The sequence below is a fragment of the Nerophis ophidion genome, linkage group LG17, assembly GCF_033978795.1.
Source record: "Nerophis ophidion isolate RoL-2023_Sa linkage group LG17, RoL_Noph_v1.0, whole genome shotgun sequence".
NCBI classification, from domain to species: domain Eukaryota; kingdom Metazoa; phylum Chordata; class Actinopteri; order Syngnathiformes; family Syngnathidae; genus Nerophis; species Nerophis ophidion.
The window spans coordinates 49,536,249-49,550,434 of NC_084627.1; the positions used below are offsets into that span (position 1 = coordinate 49,536,249).

The 14,186-nt window shown below is 41.5% G+C and overlaps 1 protein-coding gene and 1 long non-coding RNA gene across 3 annotated transcripts in view; one reads left to right on the top strand and one right to left on the bottom strand.

Moving 5' to 3' along the window:
- LOC133536516 (uncharacterized) overlaps positions 1–4,654 on the bottom strand; it is a 5,718-nt gene extending 1,064 nt beyond the window's left edge. The window contains exon 1 of the long non-coding RNA XR_009802479.1: positions 4,370–4,654. This is a non-coding gene — a long non-coding RNA (uncharacterized LOC133536516). The remainder of the gene's footprint in view (positions 1–4,369) is intronic.
- The window catches only part of arrdc1b (arrestin domain containing 1b), a 47,143-nt gene continuing 37,358 nt past the window's right edge, over positions 4,402–14,186 (top strand). Inside the window, exon 1 of one of the 2 annotated variants that reach the window (XM_061877111.1) lies at positions 4,402–4,618. In XM_061877111.1, coding sequence (XP_061733095.1) covers positions 4,501–4,618 — 118 coding nt within the window. In that variant the 5' untranslated portion in view covers positions 4,402–4,500. The remainder of the gene's footprint in view (positions 4,619–14,186) is intronic. The other variant, XM_061877110.1, reaches the window with a different exon arrangement.

The window sequence follows — 14,186 nt, forward strand, 5'->3', positions numbered from 1 at the left end:
GCCCGAGCTCGATGCTAATTTACAATATATATGACATGCATGCTGCTGATTTTGTGAAATCAACATCTCCGAATTTGGTCATAAAAACTACAACTGAGATGCACGTCACAAACAGCTGTTGTTTAATAAATACAATGCTTACTGTATAAACACTTTGTAGGACTCAACAAAAGACAAGACTGTCACAGTCAATTTACTGGCAAAGACTACTTCCTGACTGTGGCAACACACCCAGGACAAAGTGAAATTATCGTATAATATAAAAATAATATATACCTTTAAGTCAGGACTTGGGGAAAGTTATTCTAAAACCTTAATTCTAGCCTGATTTAGCCATACCTTTACCACTTTTGAGGTGTGCTTGGGGTCATTGTCCTGTTGGAACACCCAACTGTGCCCAAGACCCAACCTTGGGCACAGATTTAGATTGTCCAGAAGAATTTGGAGGTAATCCTCCTTTTTCACTGTCCAGTTTACTCTCTGTAAAGCAGCAGTTCCATTGGCAGCAAAAGAGGCCCAGAGCATAATACTACCACCACAATGCTTGACGGTAGGTATGGTGTTCCTGGGATTCAAGGCCTCACCTTTTCTCCTCCAAACATTTATCCATCCAAACATTTTCTACCGCTTATTCCCTTCGGGGTTGCTGGAGCCTATCTCAGCTGCATTCGGGCGGAAGGCAAGTTACACCCTGGACAAGTCGCCACCTCATTCCAGCCGAATAAAATTTAAACGCTTGGCCGAAGGCCGAATACCGAATAATGAATGCAGTTTTTCACAATTTTTTAAATATTGCATAAATAGCCTAGAATAAATATTTAGACATGTTTTTCAAATAAAGTATTTGTTTTATTGAATATTGACATCTTTTTAATATTCCAGTAGCCTTTGCTTTTCAAAAGAAGCACAAAGTTTTTCATTTATATTAGGCCTTCAAACAAAACATGCATTCCAAAAAAAAATAAAGTGCTTTAAAGTGGATAAACCCACAACAAATGAATTATTGTCCTTTTGGCAAAAGTCTGCTTAGCCACAGTAGATATGCTAATAATGTAAACAGAAGGCTCCACTAAATCTCAATAAGTGTGTGCTTGTAACCTCATACACTTATACAGGTAGCCTACACAACAGGCTAATAATGTAAACAGAAGGCTCAAGTAAATCTCAATAAGTGTGTGCTTGTAACCTCATACACTTATACAGGTAGCCTACACAACAGGCTAATAATGTAAACAGAGGCCCCACTAAATCTCAATAAGTGTGTGCTTGTAACCTCATACACTTATACAGGTACACAACATATCCCAACGTCACTGCACGTTGGTTGATTGCGCCACCGCCTCAAAAAATTGCGTCACACGCCACTATTCGGCCTTGTTTTTAACTCATTCCACCGAAGGCCGAATGTGGCTTTTTTTGCCATATTCTGCCAAATATATTTGGTTACCGATTAATCGGTGCATCCCTAATAGACAACATTCACACACTAGGGCTAATTTAGTGTTGCCAATCAACCTATCCCCAGGTGCATGTCTTTGGAGGTGGGAAGAAGCCGGAATGAACATGCAAACTCCACACAGAAAGATCCCGAGCCCCGGATTGAATTTAGGACCTTCGTAGCACCTGTTCCATTGTTAACAAAACAGGCCCAGAGCATAATATTACCACCACCATGCTTGATGGTAGGTTTGGTATTCCTGGGATTCAAGGCCTCACCATTTCTCTTCCAAACATATTGCTGGGTATTGTGGCCCAAAAGCTCAATTTCGGTTTCATCTGACATCACATGGACAAAGATAAGACCTTATAGAGGAAAGTTCTGTGTATTTACATTGCTGTACGTATACTTTTGACCCGGCAGATTTGCTCATATTTTCAGTAGACCCATAATAAATTCATAAAAGTTAATGAATGTTTTTTGTGACCAACAAGTACGTGCTCCAATTGTCAGGCTTGCTACTGACAGTTTGTGTTTTAGTTTTTCCTCTGTGTGTGTTTAGTATTTCCTGTTTTTAGTCCCTGTCAGCGCTCTTATTTTGTCTGTTTCCTGTGTTTCTCCCTGAGCGCTTTTTCCCCTCAGCTTTGGCTGATTGGCACCTGGCCACACCTGGCGTCAATCAGCCCACTCCTATTTGTACCTGCTTTTGTCCTCCAGTCATCCATCCATTTTCTACCGCTTATTCCCTTTTGGGGTCACGAGGGGCGCTGGAGCCTATCTCAGCTACAATCGGGCGGAAGGCGGGGTACACCCTGGACAAGTCGCCACCTCATCGCAGGGCCAACACAGATAGACAGACAACATTCAGACTCACATTCACACACTAGGGACCATTTAGTGTTGCCAATCAACCTATCCCCAGGTGCATGTCTTTGGAGGTGGGAGGGGCCTATCCCCAGGTGCATGTCTTTGGAGGTGGGAGGAAGCCGGAGTACCCGGAGGGAACCCACGCATTCACGGGGAGAACATGCAAACTCCACACAGGAAGATCCCGAGCTTGGATTTGAACCCAGGACTGCAGGAACTTCGTATTGTGAAGCACTGACTGTCCTCCAGTCAGTGCTGGATTATTGTCGCTCTTGTCGTTGCTACCTGTCGTGTCGTGTTGTATCATGTTGTGTCAATGCAGCGTTGCGGTAAGCTATATTTAATAGTGGTTGGTAGCTTATTGTTTTTTGTTACCTGCTTCCAAGTTTGTTTTCATATTATAAGTACAACTTCTGTTTCTTGCTCGATACCTGCTAGCTTCTACACTAGGCCTTTTTGCTTGTTATCCGCCTTGTGCGCGCTTTTCGTTGTACCCTTTGTTTGTTTTTGTCTTAGTGTTTTAAATCAAATCATGTTTTCCTGTAAAAGGCCTCCTTCCTTCTCTGCATCTTGGGGTTTGTCTACAACTCTGACACCAATCACCATACTTGCTAACCCTCCGGGATTTTCCGTGAGACTCCCGAAATTCAGCGCCTCTCCCGAAAACCTCCCGGGACAAATTTTCTCCCGAAATTCAGGCGGAGCTGGAGGCCACGCCCCCTCCAGCTCCATGCAGACCTGAGTGACGTGTACAAAGAGCGTGTCTGCCCAATGACGTTATAACTGTAGAACGATCGAGGGCGAGTTCTTGGTTTCTTATGTGGGTTTATTGTTAGGCAGTTTCATTAACTCCTCCCAGCGTGGTAACAACACACAACAACAGCAGTCCGTTTTCATCTACCGTAAAGCAGTTCGTCTGCCGTAAACAGCAATGTTGTGACACTCTTAAGCAAGACAATACTGCCATCTACTGTATATGCATATGGTTAGAAAAACAAGGATGGGCAATTCAACCCTTAACTCAACAATGAGTAGATGAGTGTTATGTGTGTGTAAATGTGTAATTAAATGAACACTGAAAGTCAAGTATTTCTTATATATATATATATATATATATATATATATATATATATATATATATATATATATATATATATATATATATATATATATATATATATATATATATATATATATATATATGAAATACTTGTCTTGGTGAATCGGCTTCACGGTGGCAGAGGGGTTAGTGCGTCTGCCTCACAATACGAAGGTCCTGCAGTCCTGGGTTCAAATCCAGGCTCGGGATATTTCTGTGTGGAGTTTGCATGTTCTCCCCGTGAATGCGTGGGTTCCCTCCGGGTACTCCGGCTTCCTCACACCTCCAAAGACATGCACCTGGGGATAGGCCCCTCCCACTTCCAAAGACATGCACCTGGGGATAGGCCCCTCCCACTTCCAAAAACATGCACCTGGGGATAGGCCCCTCCCACCTCCAAAGACATGCACCTGGGGATAGGCCCCTCCCACTTCCAAAGACATGCACCTGGGGATAGGCCCCTCCCACCTCCAAAGACATGCACCTGGGGATAGGTTGATTGGCAACACTAAATGGTCCCTAGTGTGTGAATGTTGTCTGTCTATCTGTGTTGGCCCTGCAATGAGGTGGCGACTTGTCCAGGGTGTACCCCGCCTTCCGCCCGATTGTAGCTGAGATAGGCGCCAGCGCCCCCCGCGACCCCAAAAGGGAATAAGCGGTAGAAATGGATGGACTTGGTGAATCTATGAATCTAGTGGTGAATATACTCCTCCCCTCTTAACCACGCCTCCAACCACGCCCCACCCCTGACCACGCCCCCCTACCTTCCATCCCCACCTCCCGAAATCGGAGGCCTCAAGGTTGTCAAGTCTGCCAATCACTCTATCACAAAAAATAAGAGTTGTAGAAATGATAGGAAAGTCAAAACAGCCATGACATTATGTTCTTTACAAGTGTATGCAAACTTCTGAACACGACTGTACAGTGTTGAAAATAAACAGACAAACAGATATCAATATCCTCACACGCGTATCGACCCAGTGCGACTCGTCGTATCGATATGGTCGACACCCGTATGACCCCCCTGATACTCCCAGCAGCAGGTGAGCCAAGCATCGCGTCCCCAAGGCGAGTAGCGGAGTAGCGGAGCGCCGTCATGGGCAAACTTCAACAATTTGACATCACTTTCGCCAACAACAAGGTGGTTTACAGTCCGGGGGAGTCCATCAGCGGAACGGTGACAATACGAATCAACAACTCCCTGCAGTTCAAAGGTAATGTTTGTGTCAGTTTTCACGAAGGAGTGGAGTGTTTTAGTCGCGCAGGGATACATGAATGTTGACAAAGTTTTATTCAACGGCGGACGTGCGGAAGACGAATAGACGGTGTGGTTCGGCTCCACGTTGATATAATTGTCACGGAGGAATTTCTCGCAATGGCAAGTTGTGGATATTTTTGTTTTTTACTCTGCCCACGTTTTCCTTATCTGGCTTTGGAGCCAGTTGGTGGATTTGGCTCATCTGGACGTTTTAAAAAGTCACATCCTGGTCTACATCCTGCCTGAAACATGCTTCTACTTGTTGTTGACATGAGCTCTACTTCTTCAGTTTCACATCCGGGTAATTAGGTTCTAAAGCACAGGTGTCAAACTCAAGGCCTGGGGGCCAGATCTGGCCCGCCGTATCAATTTGTGTGGCCCCTGAAATTGTGGAAATAACTTGTAAACAAAGTACATTTTCTTTTCTTAAAGGCCTACTGAAAGCCACTACTAGCGACCAAGGAGTCTGATAGTTTGTATATCAACGATGAAATATTAACATTGCAACACATGCCAATACGTCCTTTTTAGTTTACTAAATTGCAATTTTAAATTTCCCGCGAGTTTCTTGTTGAAAACGTCGCGGAATGATGACGCGTGACGTCATTGACTGTCAGGAAATATTAGCGCTGCACCACTAGCGGCTAAAAGTCGTCTGCTTTAATCGCATATTTACACAGTATTCTGTACATTTGTGTTGCTGAATCTTTTGCAATTTGTTCATTTAATAACGGAGACTATAAAGAACAATGCTGTTGATGGAAAGCGGTGTTTCTTTGTTTGTTGTGAAGCAGAGCGGTCAAGCGAACATGTTTTCTCTACGTCAACCAGCATGTTTTTGCGTGGGGAAATTGTGATATATATCTTACCGGAGACATCATTGGATTATTCGTCGTACTGCAGCAGCTGTCAAAAACGGCAGCTGTGAGCTTGGCTCCTCGGCTTCTCTCTGAGTCACTGCGTGTTCACCGCAGCCATCCGCCCTCAAGGTATGTCTTTAAAATCTTCACAATCTCAATAAAACACTATTAAAACAACAAGCAGATAAGGGATCTTCCAGAATTATCCTAGTAAATGTGTCTAATTACATCTGAAACGCTCACACTGCCGCCGCCCGGAGCCGTCGCTTTTATTTATTTATTATTATTTTTTTATACTAGTCCTTCACTATCAATATCCTAATTCACGAATCTTTCATCTTCGCTCAAATTAATGGGAAAATTGTCGCTTTCTTGGTCCCAATTGCTCTTACTGCTGGTGGCTCCCATTATAAACAATGTGAATATATGTGGGGCCCTGCAACTTGTGACATCACGCGCACTACTTCCGGTAAAGGCAGGGCTTTTTTATTAGCGACCAAAAGTTGCGAACTTCATCGTCGATGTTCTCTACTAAATCCTTTCAGCAATTTCCATATGAGTTGTGAAATTGTGTTAGATGTAAATATAAACAGAATACAATGATTTGCAAATCCTTTTCAAGCCTTATTCAGTTGAATATGCTACAAAGACAACATATTTGATGTTCAAACTTTTTTTGTTGTTGCAAATAATCATTAACTTTAGAATTTGATGCCAGCAACACCTGACAAAGAAGTTGGGAAAGGTGGCAATAAATACTTATTTGGAACATCCTACAGGTGTGCAGGCTAATTGGGAACAGGTGGGTGCCATGATTGGCTATAAAAACAGCTGCCCAAAAAATGCTCAGTCTTTCACAAGAAAGGATGGGGCGAGGTACACCCCTTTGTCCACAACTGCGTGAGCAAATAGTCAAACAGTTTAAGAACAACGTTTCTCAAAGTGAAATTGCAAGAAATTTAGGGATTTCAACATCTACGCTCCATAATATCATCAAAAGGTTCAGAGAATCTGGAGAAATCACTCCACGTAAGCGGCATGGCCTGAAACCAACATTGAATGACCGTGACCTTCCATCCCTCAGACGGCACTGTATCAAAAACCGACATCAATCTCTAAAGGATATCACCACATGGGCTCAGGAACACTTCAGAAAACCACTGTCACTAAATACAGTTCGTCACTACATCTGTAAGTGCAAGTTAAAGCTCTTCTATGCAAAGCGAAAGCCATTTATCAACAACATCCAGAAACGCCGCCGGCTTCTCTGGGCCCGAGATCATCTAAGATGGACTGATGCAAAGTGGAAAAGTGTTCTGTGGTCTGACGAGTTCACATTTCAAATTTTTGGGGAAATATTTGACATCGTGTCATCCGGACCAAAGGAGAAGCGAACCATCCAGACTGTTATCAACGCAAAGTTGTGTGGTGTTCGGGTCTGTGGGATAATGCATACATTTATCATTTGTTTTCAAAACGCCTACAAAAGTGGGACCCTAAAAATTTACTGGGGGAACCCATTTTCATGACTTGATGCGGTCTTAGGACCCCATTTTTAAAATTCCCAGCACCAACACTGGTACATCCTGTTTAAAAAAGACGACTTTTAAATGAGGATTATGTTGGTTTAACTGCCCGTGCGTGTCATGTGTCGTTAAATACAGTTTAACACATGAGATAATGTTGAACATTTTACTATGTAAATTGTTGCATAGCACAATGCCTCGAGCAGTGTGTTTCTGCATGTGTGCATGGACGTGTACGAAAGGGGTGATTGACACTCAAGTCTTCCGCACTTGTGCATGTGACTTACATATACATACATACATATAGACATAAAGAGCTGTGAGCAAAACTACAGTTTAAATAATATTGGCATTGTGTGTAAATATACGGTAAGACACTGTACATACAGTAGAACCTGTTATCTGACACACTTATATCATGTTCTCTAGTGGATTAATCGTGTTCAAAACATCACATTTCCATCAAAAATAACCTGATGTCTCTCATGTCTAACTAGCTGCAGAGGTTACCCTTTAGTGGGTTTTTCTGATCACCACACACTTGCACGAGAGCCTAGTATTCAGGATTCAACAATGTTTTATTGTGTCCATGCTTCCGCAATCTCACTCGACTTTTCAGTCCCGGTCTCTCGTGCTGCTCTCCAGCGTGTCTCTCTCTCGCTCCAACTCCAAAAGCATGTCTCGTCCGGATGCTGCTAATAAAGGCGACTAATACCAGTTGGGCAATCTACTCACCTGCCGCTGGCTTTGAGGACGGTCCTTACACACCCGCTCTGTGGCAGGCCCGCAGACCACACCCCCCCTCCACACCAGCATAGTTATATTTAAGTAAAGTGAAGTGAATTATATTTATATAGCGCTTTTCTCTAGTGACTCAAAGCGCTTTACTTAGTGAAACCCAATATCTAAATTGCATTTAAACCAGTGTGGGTGGCACTGGGAGCAGGTGGGTAAAGTGTCTTGCCCAAGGACACAACGGCAGTGACTAGGATGGCGGAAGTGGGAATCGAACCTGCAACCCCCAAGTTGCTGGCACGGCCACTCTACCAACCGAGCTATACCACCCCAACGTGGTATAGCAAATATGACATAAATAGTGATTTTATTCATATTGTGATACATACTAATGAAAAAAAATATTTTTATATATTTTATTCCCCCCGACTGCTACCTAATAGATTCAAATGTCAAAGGTACCCGTCCATACACTAAGTGACGCACTACTTTAACAAAACATTTGAGTTTTTACAATTACAATATTTGTTAACATAATTATGTCATTATTCTTAAATTTATTTGGAAATTCAAATTGATCTTTTCCTACATGAAAACACTAGCCCTATGACTCATTTATTTAAATTGCATTTTTTATAGATTTTTTTTATGTAGGAAATGCCTTACAAAGCATCTTAAAAATTGGAAAAATCTTTATTATTTAAATTATATTTTTCAGTTCCTTAATGTATACTTTTCTTTTTTTTTACCTCACTGGGATTCCTGAATTGAAAATAGTTAAAGGCATTGATTAGTATGGGTAGTACGGGCCCCGGGTGTTTAGAAGAAGTGAATAGTTGTTGATCAGAAACACAACAATACTGCGTTCAAATGGTAAGTTGGAATCAATTCCATTTAACCCCAATGGTGTGAGTCACAAAAACATTGGATCTTTTGACGCTATGTTCAGCCCTACCTCATTGAATCAGTGAAATATTTGTTTAGAAAAAAGGTTTTGTATGACAAGAAGTGACATGACACATTTTGCTGTAATCCCCCAACGCTTATTCCGCAGGGGAGGTGGCCAGTTTATGTGTAATCATTCTGACAGATGGGTTGTCACACCTCAACACTGATGTTGATAAATACACTTTTCACCTCCACTTAGACCAGGGCTGTCAAACCCATTTCAGGTCAGGACCCGCATAGAAGAACATCTATTCCAATGTGGGCCGGACTGGTAAAATCATGGCATAATAACATAAAAACACAACTATGACAACTTAAGATTGTTTTCTTAGTTTCACTGTGGCCCCAAATAGAACAAGGACGTTCTGAAAATGTGCATAGCACAAATAATCTTCTTGACATAACACTTCTAGTTACTTGAAAATTCTGAGGACAAAAAATGGTGAAGTTGCAAGAACACAATAAACTTAGAATTTGTCTCAGTTTATCTACAAAGCCATTAAACTAAGTTTAGTCTATCTGAGATGGAACAAAATATAGTAAATAAAAACTCCTCACTTTCCATATCCAGATATTAACCCTGTGCAAACTCAACAAAGCATACAAACTGAGATAGAACCTATTCAAGAGGGTTGAGTTACTCTTTGCCTTGTAGGTATTACTGTGTCCATCCATCCATTTTCTACTGCTTGTGTATTGATGGAAAAATAAAAGCTGTGCAATGCATAATGAAAAATGTTATCAAACCAAACGTATGAACATTGTCAGGTTTGTCCCTGACAGTTTGGCTATGTTTTATTTTTTTCCTCTGCATTTGTCTTTGTTTCCTCTGTGTGTGTAGTATTTCCTGTCAGCGCTCTTATTTTGTCTGTTTCCTGTATTTTATCCCTGAGTGCTGTGTGCCCTCAGCTGTGACTGATTGGCACCTGGCCACACCTGGTGTCAATCAGCCAGCTGCTACAGTATTTGAACCTGTCTTTCCATCCAGTCTGTGCTGGATTATTGTCGTTGCTACTTTTCGTGTCAATGCAGCGTTGCGGTAAGCTATATTCGGTAGCTGTTTGTAACTTACTGTCTTTTGTTCCATGCTTCCAGTTTTGTTTGTTCATAGCCAAGTTTGTTATCCGCATCGTGCGCGCTTTTTGTTAGTCCCCTTTTGTTTGTTCTTGTTCTCCTGCTAATTTCCACACTAGGCTCGTTATCTTCCAGCTCTCATGCTAACTCTTTCAGTTAGTTATCCTCCTCATGTGCGCTTTTTGTTTGTTCTTGTTCTAGTATTTTAATTAAATCATGATTCCCTATTCAATGCCTGCCTCCTTCTCTGCATCTTGGGGTTCGTTACCAACTAACTCTGACAAACATAAGAACGTTACGGTATGGCTTTTGATTTATTGATTGATTGATTGATTGAGACTTTAATTAGTAGATTGCACAGTACAGTACATATTCCGTACAATTGACCACTAAATGGTAACACCCCAATAAGTTTTTCAACATGTTTAAGTCGGGGTCCACATTAATCAATTCATGTCAGTACATCACACACTGTTTACTTTCCTAAATTTCCAAAAATAGTCATCTTCGTTGTCTGTTACCAAGTCTGCCATGATTACAAGACATTCGCATTTGTTTCCGGAAGTAGGAGCACACATTTGTTGCCGGATTTCGGAAGTACGCTGCTATGGAAATGGTAATACATGTGCTGAGGAAATCAATGATTGTGAACTGTATGCAAAATAAAAAATAAAAAAAAGGGCAGTTCCCCTTTAAGAAGTTTACATGGAGCAACAAAAAATAAGCAGATCTTAACAAGAATTTAACAAGTAAATTAATAAGAGTCAAGAACAGAAGTCTTTAACAGTGGTCTGGACCCCTATGGTTCCGCAGAGGTATTGCTGGGGAGGTAGTTACATTTTTAGACTTCAAAATAAATTATTTCTTCATTGTTATCAATATTGAAATCGTGATTACTGATTGTTAGGTAAAGCAGTGTTGGAGTGTGAACATAATACCATCATTTAATTTCTAATGTCTAATACCAAAGGCAATAAATAAACCTTATCCATATATCTAAAGACAAATATTACGTATTTTGTATTTTGATAGGGGGAGTTTATTATTTTTTTTTAAGTTACGTACATTTATATGTACATGTAGATGCTGTAATGGGACAGATCCATTAAGACTCTGAGCCGAAATATGTTGTATAGGAATTAACTATACACTTGTAATGTAAAAAAACATGGCGTTTACTTTTTGATATCAAAATAAACCACAAAGCAGTTTGGCTAATGAAGATGAAGTCTAATAAACAAGTTCTGTTCTTCTCCAACGCCTCGTAGTGGTTCAGTACAACAGTTTGGCCAACACAAAAAGGAGTTACACCTCTCACATCGAATACACAATCTTCACAGCCTTGTTCAATTCGATGAGATGACAAAACATTTGAGCTAGTACTGAAGGACGAGTGAGTATCCCAGTCAACAAACTAAAGACTTTATAAACTACTTGTGACAATGTTCACAACACATCGCCACTTGCATGTTTCCTCACCTCATTAACTCTCAGTCACAGCAGTCGATGGAAGCTGTATTGACAAAATAAAAGCAACATCAAATAGTTTTCTCCTTCGCTGTATACTTTTAGGGTGGCGCCAAATGTGTCCGTCTCCAATATTGTCCACACCAGTCTCCATCTAAACACAGCAGTGTGCTTTTAATCACATGGAGGGAAGCAAGGAAAAATGACATTAAACCAAGCGCCTGGCTCCGTTTACTACGAGGGGAAATCTCCAGAGCAAAGTCCGTGTCGTTAATCCGCCATGATTATCAAGCCAGATGACGCTAGAGTGCAGGCGCCTGACTTCCTGTTTGCTAAAATGCAATAATAAATGACGGTTTTTCAGTAATGAAAAAATAGACGGAATAACTAACCCTCTGGTCGATTTTTTTGGGGCGTCACGGCAAACGACGAGCGGTTGCCGTGGTTTCTGTGGTTAAATTTGAGCCCTGTAACCACAACTGTTGGTGTGTCGGCATTGTCACAGTCAGCACATGACACCCAAAGGTTGGGAGATTGTCTATAGATTGGTATATCTCGTCAATGTTTTTGTTTTCTTAAAATCTCTTGTTTTGTTTTGTTTTTTGTTAATGTTTACAAACTTAAGGGAATCCCTGGACACGGCATGACGTCAGGGACCAAAACCTAAGGATTTAGGTGTAGAGATAGTAGTTTTTGCTTTTGTTTAACCATTGTTTACTATTTACTTTGTTTTGCTCAAACAATTGCATGTATTAAATAAGAAAAATAACTAGTTAAAATATTGTGTTCATATTGTTAAAGTGTCAATAGCGCTTACCATAAATAAATAAAAGCATTTACAGTTAATACATGTGATCAGCTCTCACTGGATCGGTTCGCAGCCGAGTACGAAGCGACCGGGATGAGAATCGGCACCTCCAAGTCTGAGTCCATGGTTCTCGCCCGGAAAAGGGTGGAGTGCAATCTCCGGGTTGGGGAGGTGACCCTGCCCCAAGTGGAGGAGTTCAAGTACCTCGGAGTCTTGTTCACGAGTGAGGGAAGAGTGGATCGTGAGATCGACAGGCGGATCGGTGCGGCGTCTTCAGTAATGCGGACGCTGCATCAATCCGTTGTGGTGAAGAAGGAGCTGAGCCGGAAGGCAAAGCTCTCAACTTACCGGTCGATCTACGTTCCCATCCTCACCTATGGTCATGAGCTTTGGGTCATGACCGAAAGGACAAGATCACGGGTACAAGCGGCCCAAATGAGTTTCCTTCGCTGGGTGACGGTGATCTCCTTTAGAACTCAAAGTAAAGCCGCTGCTCCTCCACATTGAGAAAAGCTAGATGAGGTGGTTTGGGCATCTGGTCAGGATGCCACCCGAACGCCTCCCTAGGGAGGTGTTTCAAGCTTGTCTGATCGGTGGGAGGCCACGGGGAAGACCCGGGACACGTTGGGAAGACTATGTCTCCCGGCTGGCCTGGGAACACCTCGGGATCCCCCGGGAAGAGCTGGATGAAGTGGCAGGGATGAAGAAAGACGGGGCTTCCCTGCTTAGGCTGCTGCCCCCGCAACCTGACCTCAGAAAAGTGGAAGAAAATGGATGGATGGATGGACATGGGATCAGTCTTGGTATTGATATCAGCCGATTTTACTCATGGTTGATCAGTATCAGAATCAGAAGCATAAAACCCTGATTGGAACATCCCCAAATGGAACATACAGTAGTTCTTTGGCTTTCTGGTTTTGGCTGTTTGACAGTTTCTAAATCAATAATGCATGAATCCTAACTTGATTAATCAGGCCTTGTAAGATAAGATATTCTGGCATATGAAGAGTGGGTACCGAGCGAGGTGTCGTTCCAAATTAAGATAGTATTACCGGAGTGCCATTCGACTGCACTTTGCATATTAAAATATACAGTATGCAAAGCAATTTTCTGAGAGTTAAACTATTTCCTCCTGTGTTTGTTGTCTGCTCTCATAAATATCATCATGTTAGGAAAGGACACAAAAGCTTGTCAAAGGAATATTTTATGGAGCTGACACAAGGATAGGATATCTCCTCGTCATAAAGGTTCTCTGCTTAACTAGCATCATACTCCGTTTCGGGCTTTTAAAATTAATGTACCGTAAACGCTGAGGCTGCATTATGTGTCCAATATCTAAAATCCTCTTTACCATGTCTGCTAATTATTCCACCACCAAGAGGGCTTCAGCCATGCAAAACCAATAAAAAAACACAATCCACTTATGTTCAGGCATTTTTTAATCTTCATAGAAAAGCACAGAGCATAACTGTATATAAAAAATAGAAATACAAGACTTGTTTTACTAGTGGTGGCTCAGAATAGATTTTAGTGAGAGAAGAGAAAAGGGCAATAGTCTGTCAACAGAGACTGATTTAGAACATTAATATACTAAGTGGGGGCGAGCCTTTGTAATAGTAATCATAGCTGCACTGAGATGTTATTGCTCAGCACATATGAAGGTGGACTGTAAATGTGTCTCTGTACTGTGCTGTGTGTGCATGTTCATGCTTTTGTGTCAGACATTCAATATTTTAGAGAACAAATTCTGTCTCACTGTATTATTGATGATAACACCATTAGACAGCAATCCTATTGATCGGCTTCCATACTCCGTCATCTATGTGGATTCCTCGGAAGCTCACTCCAATTCGTTACATGTGTGCTGTCGTTATTAAGACTATTATGATTTGTTAGATTGGATAAGTCAACATAATGAAATGACTCGTATTCCACTAAATTGGTGCCATTTGCATACCCGAGTAAATAGAATTTATGAAAACAATTTATGGGAAATTCAGCAACGTGACCTGCACATTGATCTGATCACATATTCAATAAATACAAATTCAAAGATGCATTTTAACTACCCTGAACACTGGAAAACTAGCATTTGTTGTCTGGCCC